Source organism: Diabrotica undecimpunctata, chromosome 8, assembly GCF_040954645.1.
Source record: "Diabrotica undecimpunctata isolate CICGRU chromosome 8, icDiaUnde3, whole genome shotgun sequence".
In the NCBI taxonomy this organism is placed as follows: domain Eukaryota; kingdom Metazoa; phylum Arthropoda; class Insecta; order Coleoptera; family Chrysomelidae; genus Diabrotica; species Diabrotica undecimpunctata.
In genome coordinates, this window is record NC_092810.1 from 96,651,444 (window position 1) to 96,668,249 (window position 16,806).

The 16,806-nt window shown below is 33.5% G+C and overlaps 1 protein-coding gene across 1 annotated transcript; it reads right to left on the bottom strand.

The window, feature by feature from the left end:
• Window positions 1–1,580: 1,580 nt before the first annotated feature.
• On the bottom strand, window positions 1,581–2,615 carry LOC140449010 (uncharacterized). The gene has a single exon (XM_072542151.1). The coding sequence runs from the start codon at window positions 2,613–2,615 to the stop codon at window positions 1,581–1,583; it is 1,035 nt and encodes a 344-aa protein (XP_072398252.1).
• Between the last annotated feature and the right edge of the window lie 14,191 nt (window positions 2,616–16,806).

Sequence of the window (16,806 nt, forward strand, 5' to 3'; positions counted from 1 at the left end):
AAATTACATAACCTTCAAATGATACTGTCAATATTTGATATTGTCAAGATTTAATATTGTCAATATTTTTATGTTGCGTTCTTGTGATGAGTTCATTCATACATAAAAAAATCTTTAACTTTAGAACGTCTGTCAGAAAAATCATAGAATGTGATTTGTGTTTAAAAATCACACCTATGTATGAAAGTTAAATTCATTTTATGGCATTAACCATGCGACTTGGACTTGTGCGCACCTTATATATTACATTCTTATATATATATATATATATATATATATATATATATATATATATATATATATATATATATATATATATATATATATATATATATATATATGTTTCCGCGGTTAGTACAATTAAACCTAGATCTAAGATTATTACTATTACAGAAATTAATATTAAATTCAATCAATTCGTTTCTAGTCATCGTAATATATTTACTCTAAGTATGTTTAAATTAAAAACTGCATGAAATATTATTGATAAAATATAGACGTTAAATGGGAAGTAAAAAACTAAAAGAATATGTCACTAAAATATTCGATTTGAAGCAATTGTCAAAAAGTCATCATAAAACTACCCGTTTAAATTTTTATGATGTTTTTCGTTTTAAAATATTGTCGTAAAATAAAATAAAATATGTTTTCTAAACACTATCCTTTAATTTTTCCAACAAATTTCATGGCTGTTCCCTTTCTTATCTGTTAAAATTACAATATATATATTACCAATTACATAATCATTATTTTCAATATTCTTCTGTATTAAAGTAAATTACTTATCTTTTCGACGAAGTACCTCTGTTGTTTCGAGTTCATCATCTAGTGAAATAAGTTCTTCTGAATTAGAATCCTGGCATATATTCGTGGACTCTTCCGAAGAGCTTTCAGATTCCATCGATGTTTTTCGGGACTTTATTTTTTTAGCTTTACTTTTAATATTTTCTTGGCTCAAATTTCGTTTAACATTTTTTACGGTTTTTGTATTTGGTTTTTCGAAACTCTGCTTTAGCTCTAACAAATACGGGAAAGATGTGATGATTTATCATGCCTACGTTTTCCACCCTTTTTTGTCAGTTTTGATGTTGCTTTTGGTAATGGAAGAATATCACTTGGAGATCGTAATTCTTTTAAAGGAGATGTGTGTGAGCTGTCGGAAGTGTTCTTTACATTATAAAATAAACGACAAGAAATTGATAATCACTCTTGCTCGGAGGTGTCTGGTCGTTTTCATTATTGTTACCTGCTGATGTTTAAATATTAGGTTCAACTGTTTCTTTAGTTACCTGATTGTTTGAATCACGAGAAGCCGAAGATTCACAACTCATTTTCTCAGGTTGAATAGAAGCTATTGCTGGAAAATAATCTGGGGTTTTTTCAAAAATATTTTCTCGTTCTGTTTTTTGTGACAGTGCAAAATCTATGAAAATTTGGTATTATCGTATAGGACAATACCTGCTGACTTAAAACCATTTTCTGCATTTGAGAGTGTGACTGCCTTTGCATACGCTTTACCAAATATTTGACCAACACCTTTTAATTCAATAAGTTTATTTGATTTGTTTCTCTGCCAGTTTCTAACTTGTATAATAATTGCTTAAAGGATACATGAAACTTACGTCAAGGGGCTGGAGCTTGTGTGACGTATGTGGAGGAGTTAATAAAATATGAACATGGTGTTGTCTTGCTGTTTCAATTAAAGCCAAATTTTTAACGTGTGTTGAATGTCCATCTAATATTAGGAGTACAGGATTATTTTCAGTTGGATGTATGTGTTTCAGAAAATGAGGGAACCAGATATTGCTCATTATTTCTGTCTGCATCCATCCAGACTTATGGAAAGTCACAATACTTCCTCGAGGCAAGTTTATCTCGTAAATAGGATTTCTTCTCTGACGAAGAATAATAAGAAGAGGTGGAACGTAATGACCTGCAGCACTAACACAAATTTCGGCTGTAATTAGAATGCCTCTTTCACCAGATGTCAAGTTCCCCACCTGCTTTTTACCCTTTACGGATATAATTGTTGTTGGCTTATTTGGGATAGTAGTTATACCAGTTTCATCACAATTGTAGGTTCTGCTGGCAGAAAGAGCATATTTATCTTGAAGTTCAGCCAATAGAGCAAAAAATGTGTCGACAGAAACTTTATTAAAGCCAGAAGCTCTAGCTGCTGATGTGTTTTCTGGTGTTCTCAATGTCAGTTGGGGATGCCTGTTTAACAATAGGTACAACCAGTATTTACCAGCTAAACAGTTTTGTTTATGAAAGTTGTTTGGAATTTGATTAATTTCTGCATACTGGGAAGCTAAACTTCTTAGTTCTAAATAAGAAAGACCAAAAAATAACTTATCCATACCAATAAGGTGGCCAACTAATGCTTTTTCCTGTTCCGGACTGAATACGGTTTGAAATTGGCCTAGCTTCTTTCTTGACGCTTCTTCCTCATTTTTACCGAATTTGATTCTCCGATTTAACGTAGCAACAGGAATTCCGTATTGCCTAGCAGCTTGATTTTTGCTAAGGATGCCAGTTCGCACAAACCTGATTGCAGATTTCATTGACTCCACAGACCATTGTTGTTGGGTCGTTTTTCGTTTATAATTTCGCATTTACACCTGGAAAGACAGATATTCTTTATTTAATGGTGGTAATCAAGTATAATTACATGTGGGGCAAAGTGAAACGATATTTCAGTTTGCCCCATCTATTATCATTTCACATTGCCCCAAATGGATTTAAAAGCAATACTGGTCCAGTAAAAATTATTAACCCTAACCTAAAAATCTATATTTTGTATAATAGATGGTTGACTATAATTGGTTTTGTGTGTTATTTTCAAAAATATGTTTAGTTAAACAAGATAAAAGATTTAGCAATTACAGTCACCTGCAGATATTACAAATTGTCGCACAAAAATGTATAAACAGTGATATTTTCAATAACATCGACAGACGACTGCCACAAAATGCTCGATAAGCACGTCCTACTTCTAAATATTGACTAGATTGTAAACAGTGTCGGCTCCGTTCGCGGAAGAATTTGAAAACGTGCTATTTCACTTTACCCTTCCGTCCCCTATACATATTTTTTAATTAATTTAATATTTGGTCTGAATTTTACAGGTATGTCAGAAGTAAACAACGTATGATTTGTTAATAAGTTAACAGGTAGAGTTAGGAGTAAACATAAACATCTATTGAATTTGTTTAAAATGCAAAAAGTAAATAAGTAATAAAATTACTTTATTTCATTTTAAAAATAAAGAAAACTTAGTATCAAGCTTCGCGCTTGTCTACAGTACCGCCTACTGTTTCACTTTCTTTTACGATTCTCATAAAACCAATAAAATGTTTATTACTTTCATTGACCGGTCTCTATGGAATTTCCATTCTTAGAGTCAAATCTTTAAAACCTATAACATGTAATTTCGATCTTGTGTTTTGCTAACAAACGTGAGCCATTTGAAATATGCCTAAAAAACACTGAATTTAAACTTTTACATTAAAAACGATATAAAATATTTAAAACTCTTTCTTTTCGACGTCACGAAGTAAGTTTTTTGAAACTATACAATTTTATCTACAAACCTTATTTAATGACGTCTTCGTGGAGGTATTTTCGGAGACGTGAGACTACGAGGGGGGTTTTAGGAGAACCCGGGGTAGGAGTAGCAAATTTTTTTTGCATCTTTTGTGATCCAAAAGTTGACACTCTCAGTTAAATTCACCTTAATTGTATGATTTTTAGAGGTCAAATAAACTTAGAACTAGGAAAATTAAATATAAATAAAACTTATAGAGCAATTTATTTATTGAACTTAATGACATAAATCAAGGACGAAATACTGAAATAATTTACTGAAACTGTGTGTTTTAATACTTGTACCCTGGATGCAAATCATAATCAAAACATATGTAGTAGTTTCGCGGAGATCCAACTATTTTAATCATTTCACACTAGATACACGTGTCTTAACACTCGTCGTATCTGAATTCTCTGAGGTTGGCATTGCTAACATTCATCCATTTTAAACTAGGAAGCGAACGTAGTTAGGTGAGCAAACATTTTCAAACATGAATGATGCACATGCAATTATGCTGACGAGGTATTAGCGCCGATTTGTTCTGTCAACTGTATTAAATTAACATTTGAGTTTAAATGTTATTTCTAAAATAAATTGTTTCACCACAAAGACTTTCTCATTATATTGCACGAATGAGTTTATTAAATATTATTGAATATAAAGAAGAGTAAAAAATTATTTCTACATCAAAAATTATAGTGAACTTCTGCACAGTTTTTCGCCTTCTTGATTTTAGATGAGTTGTTGGATTTTAGTCAAATAGCTTTTGTCAAGTTTTGTTATTTAGTTATTAATCTCTTTAACCTTGTTTTTCTGTATTATTTGACTTATTTCTCTCTTTAGATATGTCCCAAGTGTTTTAAAGAATCTTGATTTTGTTTTCACTTTGCATTTGCTTTTCTAGAGAACAAAATAATGTGGTCGAAATATTAAACTGTTAATGTAATAGATATTACAGGGAGTCCGGCCCCGATATCTAGCAGATCATACAGCTTTATATCGGTTCTGACAAATTTGTTAATTATTACTGGTAGTTAAAATTAAAAATATAATTTAATTTTTATACTGTTTGCAACTTAAAGTCAAATGTGACAGTGTACTGAAAATCGTAGAATTCTGTGAGTACAAAACTGCATTATTAATAACCTTAAAATCAGAAGTTTAAAAGGCAAAATATTTTATCGATTTCAATTCAACTTATCGATTATCGACAACAACTTTTTGCTGGTTATTGCTTCTAACAGGTAATTAGGTAAGGCTGCTGTTCAATTTTATTAAGTGGCTAGGTCCGGCTTCAGATCCTCTGTGCCAATGTACGTAAATTCTCAGCGGGAAGATGGATGAACCGGAATCAGCTACTACCTCACGAAATATACCCACTACGTCACATATATCTTACTCCAATGCATTAAACAGTTTCAAATATCCTTTAAAAGACCAAGGTATTATACTTTCAACCATACAAGGAATAAAAGTTTTCGAATATATAAAAGCTGTTGAATCAATAGTACAGCCCAAAAATGTTGTTTGGGCATCCAAAATAGCCAACAACCGCATCTGCATCTACCTCTCCTCTAAATATGTAGTTGATCAATTTCTTAGCTCCCACAAATATATAAATATTGATGGTAACCAGATTGAAGTAAGAAGTCTCATAACCCCTGCCCAGAGACTCATCATATCTAATGTATGTCCTACTATACCTAATAGCATAATTGAAGAGCACTTAAAAACTATGGGTATAAAATCCGCCTCCAACATGACGTTTCTACGAGTAGGCATGCAAGACTCATAATACAGCCACGTACTCAGCTTTAGGAGGCAAATGTTCATAAGTCCTTTAGAAAATGCATCAATTCCTGACTCATTTCCAATCTCATTCGACAATACATCATATCGACTATACATTTCCATAGATGGTTTAAACTGCTCCAGATGCAAGATTGTCGGACATCACGATTCTGACTGTCTTCTTTATCATCATCAAGCAACTCAATTAATCAAATGAAAACTGACCACCACGTGAATATACATAACTCTACCAATGAAAAATATAATCAGCTACAAGATCAACCACGAAACCAATACGATTGAAAGCGATAGAAAAACCACTGAAATTACTCCTGCAACTAAAAGACAAATATCCTCTCCTGAAATTCTTGAAAATGACCTACCTCCTCCCGATACTCAAAAACCTAAGAAAAAGCTTAAAACCCAAGAAGATATTCCAATTATTCTAAATCAAATTAAAGAAAAAATTGAAAATAGAAACCCTTCCTTCACACTTACTTTTCATGAAATATGTGATTTTCTGGCAAATTCCCTTGACTCAAAACATCCTGAACGCATTGTTAAAAATTATTCAAATGAAAGCCAAGAAATAAAAGAAATTTTAAACTTTATATATTCTCAAATACAAAATAAAACTTTAAAAAACAATATCACCAGATTGAAGAAGAAACTGCTTCCCAACAGTCCTTCTTCTACTGACGAAACTGACTAAATAACTCAAAGAATGTCTAAGTCAAGTAGGAACCAAACTCATCTTACCAAATAATAGAAAAGACCAAGTCATCGTCAACCGACTCCGAATAGGACATACTTTCCTTACACACAAGCATATCTTCAACCAGGAGGCTGCTCCGATGTGTACCAAGTGCAACACTCAGTTTTCAGTGAAACATAATTGTTGAGTGTCCAGTGTACCAGAACGAAAGTATCGCGTGTGCCCTTAGTGGTAATTTAAAAAGTATACTAACGTCAAATTTACAGTCTTTATTAAGTTATCTTAAAATGACTAAACTATATACCAGATTGTAAAAAATATTTTTTTATGTAACAATATGTATCTTACTGTTTGTGTATGTCCCCCCGCTAATAACCCTTAGTGGTTGTTGCGGGTATATTTGTTTAAATAAAAAAAAAGATATTACAGATTATTTTTGTTATTAGCAACTAGCACTACATCATCTGGAAAGTATACAATGATAAATTATTTATTTGGCTCGTTTTATTAAAATCCATTTTTTATTAGTTGACCCATGATAATATTTAATACTTCGACAGGCCATGAAGTGGGGGTATCTACATTGTAAAAATAGAGTACACTCTGTCCTCTATTCTATGGTATGCTATGTGTATCAATACTTATACGCTTATAAAACGCCCTGGCGGATAATAGGGGCCTTTACATTTTACTCTTTTTTTACTTGTTTTGAGTGCAAATCTTTGATCTTTCCTATTAGCCTCTCTTAGCTAATTTTTTTTTCTTTCGACCCCGAATAGGTATTAGGTTTCCGAGACCAGATAGGTCACGTCAAAAGTTTCTGGGAACAAATGAATACGAGCAAATCCAGACAATAATACTAAAATAATAAAATTATGCATACTATCAAACCGAAAAAAAAAATCGTCAAAATGTGAGTGTGTTAAATAAGTTTCCAGTAGGTAGTGTCTTTCGAGCTAACAAAGGAAAAGTAGTATAAATGTAAAGAGATTCAGCACCCAACTTATATTAAAAATAAGCTAACAAAGTTGATATCCCCAAAAAGCCTTTCTAAATATGCAGAATATATGACGGCATTCAAAAAATAGTGGGAACAGGCTTGAAGGAAATACATGATAGCAAATGTAGATGAATTGGTAAACACCCACTCCGTCCATCATCCAATGAAAATAGTAATAATTTTTAATAAATGATGTTATATATAAAAAGATGTAATCAAACTAGTGATTACGTAAAATCACTACAATGTTTACAAGTTGAAGACCGTGACACACATTACGTGAAGTGTGAAACAATATGCCAATAAGTATTATACTCATCCAAACAACTAAAAGAGGTGGGTTTCCTTAATGCTGTCTTTCTTAAGGAAAAGAGACTATTCTAAGTATTAAGAACATTCTAATAAGAAAGAATGAAATTATGATTTCAATAGTACTTAGCAAACATCATCGATGTTTTAAGGGGGCACATATCGAAATGTCTCTTTAATGGGTCTCTAATAAAAAGGCATATATACCAGCGGACATTATGAAGATATGACTATTATTACCTTTTTTTCTGCCGACCAATATTACCTCACGTTGCCAACGCTTGGACCAAGGTATTATCCAGAATTTTAAATTGATCTGAAAAAGTTACTTTATAGGCCTGCGGTCCAAAAGCCAAAATCCATTTGAAACCTGTGTAAGTGTGTAAGTCTCTAATGTGAAAAAATTTGGCATGTCCCAAAATATTTCTAACTGTTTAATAAACTGTGAATCTGATTTTTTTTAAAGTATAAAAGTATTAAGCAATCCGATTATTTAAAAAACATAAAAATTTTACTATACAATGTATCCAAAGAAGCATGCAGCCTATTCTTAAATATATGTCATTGTATTAGTTTATGTACCTATCTGATAAATTGAAATTACAATTAATTAAAATTATATTTAATATGTAAATAGACAACGTTAAATACAGATCAGTTGCTTTAATATTTCTGTTTCCTCTTGAACAAGCACTATTCTTTAGCAAGCAGCTTTTGATTCCCCGATGGTGTTCGTTATTGGAAGTTTTATAGTTTTTAAAGTGATGTGAACTCAACGTGAATTTTCCTTTTAAATCAACAGTTAACTTGCATAAAATTACTTTTTTTTATTAGAAAAAGATGTCGCATCCACCAAAAGGTTATTAGCGATGGAACAAAATATAAATAACTAAGTTAAATACCTACAGATTGTACAAAATGTTTATAAATCTAAATTAATTCACTATATTGTCACAGGAACAGTTTTGACCTAGAGCCTGTGGTGGAGCGTTTGGCATCTTGTAGCGCTGTCTTTCTTGGTTATATTTACTACAAATTGTTACAAAGTGTTCGACTGTTAATCGGACGTTACATTGATCAGATATAGGTGGATTTTTCTTTGTGAAAAGGTAGGAGTGCGTTAATCTGGTATGTCCTAGACGTAAACGCGCAACCGCAATTTGTTCACGTCTATTGCGCGATGATAGAAACCACTGAGACACCTTATTTTTGATTTTATTTAGATTGGAATTAGTTTAAGACCACTCATTTCGCCACAAATACAACACTTTATTTTTAAAATAAGCTTTTAAGTCACTGGAAACACATTTGTCTATCGGCTCCGACAAATCACTTAAAATTGCCTCTCGTGCACTCCTGTCAGCTTCTTCATTTCCTTTTTTTCCGACATGTGAGGAACCCATAAAAATTGGACGCTTCTTCCATGTTCATGAGCTTGGAAAAGCTGGTATTTTAGCAACTTTTCAAAAGGATATTTCGGAAAAATGTGTTTTAAAGAGTTTAGAGAGCTAAGGGAATCTGTTGTGATCAGGGATTTTGTGAGTGTAAGCTCGTTAAGAAGTTCTGTACGGTCTTTGCGAAAACAAGTGAAATTTTTTGAATTGTACAACTGATTGGTCTTTAAGTTTGTCTCCTGTAGACAAATAATTTCTGGACAATATTCTGATAAAAGGAGCTGTTGCATAGGAAGACGATGGAAAAATTCATCAATGTTCCATTGATGTATCGAGTTGAATGTTGTTAACAGATTCAGAGTTAGATGACACTGAACAATTGTCTACAAAAGAGTCACTATTTAAGTCAGAAATCTCTTTCTCTAAATGGTTGTGTAGTTTCTTCTGAAGTTTTGTAAACTTGCTTTTTATAGATCTATCATTTGCATATTGATAGCTGCTTTGTAAAAGAGGGAGTAAACCAGACATATCAGTTGTAAATTCTTTAACGACGCTAATAGTGTCGGGGGAGCCTTGGACATTATCAATCAGTAAGGACAATTGGTGGAAATTTAAAACGAATGGTGGGGTATGATTATCAATGAAATTTTCAAGAGTTTCCCGTGTAGATTGGACTTTAGATGAAAGCGGTTTTTTTGGTTTAGAGAGTTTGGGTTTTGCAAACAGATTTTCTGATGAAATTGCTGAATCTGAAGGAGGAGTGTCGATCTCACCAATACTGCGTTTTATGGAAAAACTTGCGTTTTCGCAATTGCTATTAGAGTTTTCACTTGGATGATGTGGCTTTATTACATTTGGAAGTACTGGAGCAAACTCATTGGTAGTGACAGAAGTCGAGATTGTAGTTTTATTTGTAAGATTGGTTGAAATGGTTGTTTCAAAAAATTGTGGTGATGTATCAGTTTTATTAGAATTTTCTGCAGTTGTATCTAATGGAAAAGGAGCTGATAGATTGGAAAATATTGCTTCCAAAGTTTGTGAAAACGGTATTGCCGCTGAATGAGGTTAATTAAAAGTGTTGCTATGAGTAGGAGTATTAGTAGTTTCTTTGTCGTGGAGATTTGTAGGTGTAGGTAATATACTCGAATTTCATAATGGATAACTTGATGACTGCTGGGTGTTTGGTACCTTGTGTAGTATACTTGTTGAAGCTGTTTGATTTGGTACTTCATTGTTTGACTCGATATGAGTTGATTCCGTTACTGAACTGTTTTTGCATTGGGATGATATGTGTCCTGTATTTTTGCAAATAAAGCAGGTGAGTGTACCTTGTGACAAAATTATGCGGTAAGGTGTTTGGTCGAAATTTATTAGAATAGAATCTGGAATTGGCGATGTTATAGGGCTTATATAAACTTGCCTCCGAAAGCTCGATATGTGACTATATTCGTAAAGAGTCGAGCTAATTTTCAGAAATGTTATTGGGGAAATAAGCTTTAAACCGATATTCTGTAATTCTTCAACTAATACTTGATGAGGAATTGACGGGCAGACTCCAGACAAGACTAGTCTTTCTGCTGGAGAGACAAGTCTTCGTGCTGTTACAACTTCGCCGAGTACTTCTATAGAGCCATGTTGTGTCATGAAGTTATCTACTACGGTTTTTTTTGCCAAATACATGCATATTCTATTATGAGATAATCTAGATAAAAAAATAATATTTTTTGGGTTAATGATTGTACCCAAAAGAATGAGATAATCCTGCAGTTTAGCATTATCGATACAACTAAATACAATTGCTTGGTTCTTACTCGGAAAAGAATGCGAAGCGGTTGAAGCATAACTGTTTGTGATATTCGAACGTTGACTTACTGGACTGGTTAGATCGGAAGGTGTGTTTACATTGTGTGAAGTCATTTTAAGCTGCGGTGGCGAAGGCCTTACTCCGACTCTGGTAAATGAAAAACCAATCGCATGCTACTATAAGCTACTTATAGCAGCTTACCTCACAAAATGATTGTACGGTAGTGTATATTTATTATTTAACGTTTTCTTTTCATAATATTAAAATAATACAGAATGACGGTATTAGATTTTTATTCTGATACAGTGCAGCAACAACCGCTGATACGTATTTCGACCTTCTTAGGTCTCTTCAGAACGGTATAGTCACTGCTCTGAACCAAAACAAAAATCTCTCCCGTCCTAGACAATAGTTATTAAAATAAATATATACGGACGTAACTACGCCATCTAAAAACAAAAAGAGAAATCAAACGATTTCTACTTAGCGAAACCGAATTCAAATCTTAACCACTGTGTTTCCTAAAATTTGCGAAACAAACAGCTGGATGAATTACTCGGCAAGGGAATCTAAAATTGCATTCCACAAGCCGTTCATCCTAGTCAAAATTCGTAGTGAATTCAGTTTCTCGTACTTCCAACGAAGTAAATAACAAAACAGAATGACGGTATTAGATTTTTGTTCTGATACAGTGCAGCAACAACCGCTGATACGTATTTCGACCTTCTTAGGTCTCTTCAGAACGGTATAGTCACTGCTCTGAACCAAAACAAAAATCTCTCCCGTCCTAGACAATAGTTATTAAAATAACTATATACGGACGTAACTACGCCATCTAAAAACAAAAAGAGAAATCAAACGATTTCTACTTAGCGAAACCGAATTCAAATCTTAACCACTGTGTTTTCTAAAATTTGCGAAACAAACAGCTGGATGAATTACTCGGCAAGGGAATCTAAAATTGCATTCCACAAGCTGTTCATCCTAGTCAAAATTCGTAGTGAATTCAGTTTCTCGTACTTCCAACGAAGTAAATAACAAAACAGAATGACGGTATTAGATTTTTGTTCTGATACAGTGCAGCAACAACCGCTGATACGTATTTCGACCTTCTTAGGTCTCTTCAGAACGGTATAGTCACTGCTCTGAACCAAAACAAAAATCTCTCCCGTCCTAGACAATAGTTATTAAAATAACTATATACGGACGTAACTACGCCATCTAAAAACAAAAAGAGAAATCAAACGATTTCTACTTAGCGAAACCGAATTCAAATCTTATCCACTGTGTTTCCTAAAATTTGCGAAACAAACAGCTGGATGAATTACTCGGCAAGGGAATCTAAAATTGCTTTCCACCAGCCGTTCATCCTAGTCAAAATTCGTAGTGAATTCAGTTTCTCGTACTTCCAACGAAGTAAATAACAAAACAGAATGACGGTATTAGATTTTTGTTCTGATACAGTGCAGCAACAACCGCTGATACGTATTTCGACCTTCTTAGGTCTCTTCAGAACGGTATAGTCACTGCTCTGAACCAAAACAAAAATCTCTCCCGTCCTAGACAATAGTTATTAAAATAACTATATACGGACGTAACTACGCCATCTAAAAACAAAAAGAGAAATCAAACGATTTCTACTTAGCGAAACCGAATACAAATCTTAACCACTGTGTTTCCTAAAATTTGCGAAACAAACAGCTGGATGAATTACTCGGCAAGGGAATCTAAAATTGCATTCCACAAGCCGTTCATCCTAGTCAAAATTCGTAGTGAATTCAGTTTCTCGTACTTCCAACGAAGTAAATAACAAAACAGAATGACGGTATTAGATTTTTGTTCTGATACAGTGCAGCAACAACCGCTGATACGTATTTCGACCTTCTTAGGTCTCTTCAGAGCAGTGACTATACCGTTCTGAAGAGACCGGTTTCGCTAAGTAGAAATCGTTTGATTTCTCTTTTTGTTTTTAGATGGCGTAGTTACGTCCGTATATAGTTATTTTAATAACTATTGTCTAGGACGGGAGAGATTTTTGTTTTGGTTCAGAGCAGTGACTATACCGTTCTGAAGAGACCTAAGAAGGTCGAAATACGTATCAGCGGTTGTTGCTGCACTGTATCAGAACAAAAATCTAATACCGTCATTCTGTTTTGTTATTTACTTCGTTGGAAGTACGAGAAACTGAATTCACTACGAATTTTGACTAGGATGAACGGCTTGTGGAATGCAATTTTAGATTCCCTTGCCGAGTAATTCATCCAGCTGTTTGTTTCGCAAATTTTAGGAAACACAGTGGTTAAGATTTGAATTCGGTTTCGCTAAGTAGAAATCGTTTGATTTCTCTTTTTGTTTTTAGATGGCGTAGTTACGTCCGTATATAGTTATTTTAATAACTATTGTCTAGGACGGGAGAGATTTTTGTTTTGGTTCAGAGCAGTGACTATACCGTTCTGAAGAGACCTAAGAAGGTCGAAATATGTATCAGCGGTTGTTGCTGCACTGTATCAGAACAAAAATCTAATACCGTCATTCTGTTTTGTTATTTACTTCGTTGGAAGTACGAGAAACTGAATTCACTACGAATTTTGACTAGGATGAACGGCTTGTGGAATGCAATTTTAGATTCCCTTGCCGAGTAATTCATCCAGCTGTTTGTTTCGCAAATTTTAGGAAACACAGTGGTTAAGATTTGAATTCGATTTCGCTAAGTAGAAATCGTTTGATTTCTCTTTTTGTTTTTAGATGGCGTAGTTACGTCCGTATATAGTTATTTTAATAACTATTGTCTAGGACGGGAGAGATTTTTGTTTTGGTTCAGAGCAGTGACTATACCGTTCTGAAGAGACCTAAGAAGGTCGAAATACGTATCAGCGGTTGTTGCTGCACTGTATCAGAACAAAAACCTAATACCGTCATTCTGTTTTGTTATTTACTTCGTTGGAAGTACGAGAAACTGAATTCACTACGAATTTTGACTAGGATGAACGGCTTGTGGAATGCAATTTTAGATTCCCTTGCCGAGTAATTCATCCAGCTGTTTGTTTCGCAAATTTTAGGAAACACAGTGGTTAAGATTTGAATTCGGTTTCGCTAAGTAGAAATCGTTTGATTTCTCTTTTTGTTTTTAGATGGCGTAGTTACGTCCGTATATAGTTATTTTAATAACTATTGTCTAGGACGGGAGAGATTTTTGTTTTGGTTCAGAGCAGTGACTATACCGTTCTGAAGAGACCTAAGAAGGTCGAAATACGTATCAGCGGTGGTTGCTGCACTGTATCAGAACAAAAATCTAATACCGTCATTCTGTTTTGTTATTTACTTCGTTGGAAGTACTAGAAACTGAATTCACTACGAATTTTGACTAGGATGAACGGCTTGTGGAATGCAATTTTAGATTCCCTTGCCGAGTAATTCATCCAGCTGTTTGTTTCGCAAATTTTAGGAAACACAGTGGTTAAGATTTGAATTCGGTTTCGCTAAGTAGAAATCGTTTGATTTCTCTTTTTGTTTTTAGATGGCGTAGTTACGTCCGTATATAGTTATTTTAATAACTATTGTCTAGGACGGGAGAGATTTTTGTTTTGGTTCAGAGCAGTGACTATACCGTTCTGAAGAGACCTAAGAAGGTCGAAATACGTATCAGCGGTTGTTGCTGCACTGTATCAGAACAAAAATCTAATACCGTCATTCTGTTTTGTTATTTACTTCGTTGGAAGTACGAGAAACTGAATTCACTACGAATTTTGACTAGGATGAACGGCTTGTGGAATGCAATTTTAGATTCCCTTGCCGAGTAATTCATCCAGCTGTTTGTTTCGCAAATTTTAGGAAACACAGTGGTTAAGATTTGAATTCGGTTTCGCTAAGTAGAAATCGTTTGATTTCTCTTTTTGTTTTTAGATGGCGTAGTTACGTCCGTATATAGTTATTTTAATAACTATTGTCTAGGACGGGAGAGATTTTTGTTTTGGTTCAGAGCAGTGACTATACCGTTCTGAAGAGACCTAAGAAGGTCGAAATACGTATCAGCGGTTGTTGCTGCACTGTATCAGAACAAAAATCTAATACCGTCATTCTGTTTTGTTATTTACTTCGTTGGAAGTACGAGAAACTGAATTCACTACAAATTTTGACTAGGATGAACGGCTTGTGGAATGCAATTTTAGATTCCCTTGCCGAGTAATTCATCCAGCTGTTTGTTTCGCAAATTTTAGGAAACACAGTGGTTAATATTTGAATTCGGTTTCGCTAAGTAGAAATCGTTTGATTTCTCTTTTTGTTTTTAGATGGCGTAGTTACGTCTGTATATAGTTATTTTAATAACTATTGTCTAGGACGGGAGAGATTTTTGTTTTGGTTCAGAGCAGTGACTATACCGTTCTGAAGAGACCTAAGAAGGTCGAAATACGTATCAGCGGTTGTTGCTGCACTGTATCAGAACAAAAATCTAATACCGTCATTCTGTTTTGTTATTTACTTCGTTGGAAGTACGAGAAACTGAATTCACTACGAATTTTGACTAGGATGAACGGCTTGTGGAATGCAATTTTAGATTCCCTTGCCGAGTAATTCATCCAGCTGTTTGTTTCGCAAATTTTAGGAAACACAGTGGTTAAGATTTGAATTCGGTTTCGCTAAGTAGAAATCGTTTGATTTCTCTTTTTGTTTTTAGATGGCGTAGTTACGTCCGTATATAGTTATTTTAATAACTATTGTCTAGGACGGGAGAGATTTTTGTTTTGGTTCAGAGCAGTGACTATACCGTTCTGAAGAGACCTAAGAAGGTCGAAATACGTATCAGCGGTTGTTGCTGCACTGTATCAGAACAAAAATCTAATACCGTCATTCTGTTTTGTTATTTACTTCGTTGGAAGTACGAGAAACTGAATTCACTACGAATTTTGACTAGGATGAACGGCTTGTGGAATGCAATTTTAGATTCCCTTGCCGAGTAATTCATCCAGCTGTTTGTTTCGCAAATTTTAGGAAACACAGTGGTTAAGATTTGAATTCGGTTTCGCTAAGTAGAAATCGTTTGATTTCTCTTTTTATTAAAATAATAATTACGTATAGATGACTTACGTAGTAGTATCTAGTAGATAAACACTTTAATTTTAAAAAACTATTTAATAAAACCACTTGTTTTTATTAAAAACTAGGAGTACGATATCAGTACAATTTAACCGTACCTTGCCAGGGCCGGTCCCTCTCCATAAAATTGCTTTGAACAAAAGGTATGTTACGGTGAATATTTTTTACATAGCTCTTCAACTTAAGTAATCTCTTAAATAATTTACTTGTACCTGTGTTATTGTTGCTTATGCAGATTGTAAATTTATTTACTTTTACTTTAAAAAATTCCTTAGTTTTTTATAACACGTAGGTATTTATGTAGTTATTTTCATTTATATATAATTATTTATGTATAATATTTTTTTATTGCAACAAACAAATTAATTAATACATAAAAAACTAATACAGTTATTAAAGAGAAAAACCGCATCTTTTAACTTTAATTAAAACTAAAAAACATTAACACAAAACGAAGAAATATGAAATGAAGAAAATAAGTATTGAAAGAAGCGACAAGGAGGATTGTATCCTATTACCAATACTATTTAACTTAGACCACATAACTACTAAATCAATCTTTAATTAAGCTATTATTTAAAATGACTTGAATTAAATAGATTCGTAACCAAAATCGTAAAAATAGTGACGAATATTACAGCCTAATGATTAACACTAATGCTCACTTTATCGTATTTTAAAACAATCGTAATGTAAGTCTTCAAATTAAAAATGAACCGAATCGAACCGAAATAAATTAAAATAGGAATTAAGAAAGTAGCATAGCATGTGCCTTTATGAACTTAAAAAACATTAAACATTTTAGATAAGGAAGAGAATTGAAAGTATGAACTACGACTAGTAAAATATTACATCCATTCTACTTTGCTTCATGGCCAAGATAGCCTAGGGAAATAAGCTTTTTTTCGTGACACTCGTCCGTCCAGACAAACGACAGTTGTTTTGAGTAGCGTAGACCTCTATACAAGACCGTTTGCTGCAGTTGATTTTTTGTACTTAATTAGTTATTAACAAATTACAATTTAAAAAAAAACGGTAAATTTTCGCTTTTTTACGTCAATCAGCAAAAAGTGGAGCATTTGAAACAAATTCGAGAATAAAAAAATTTTA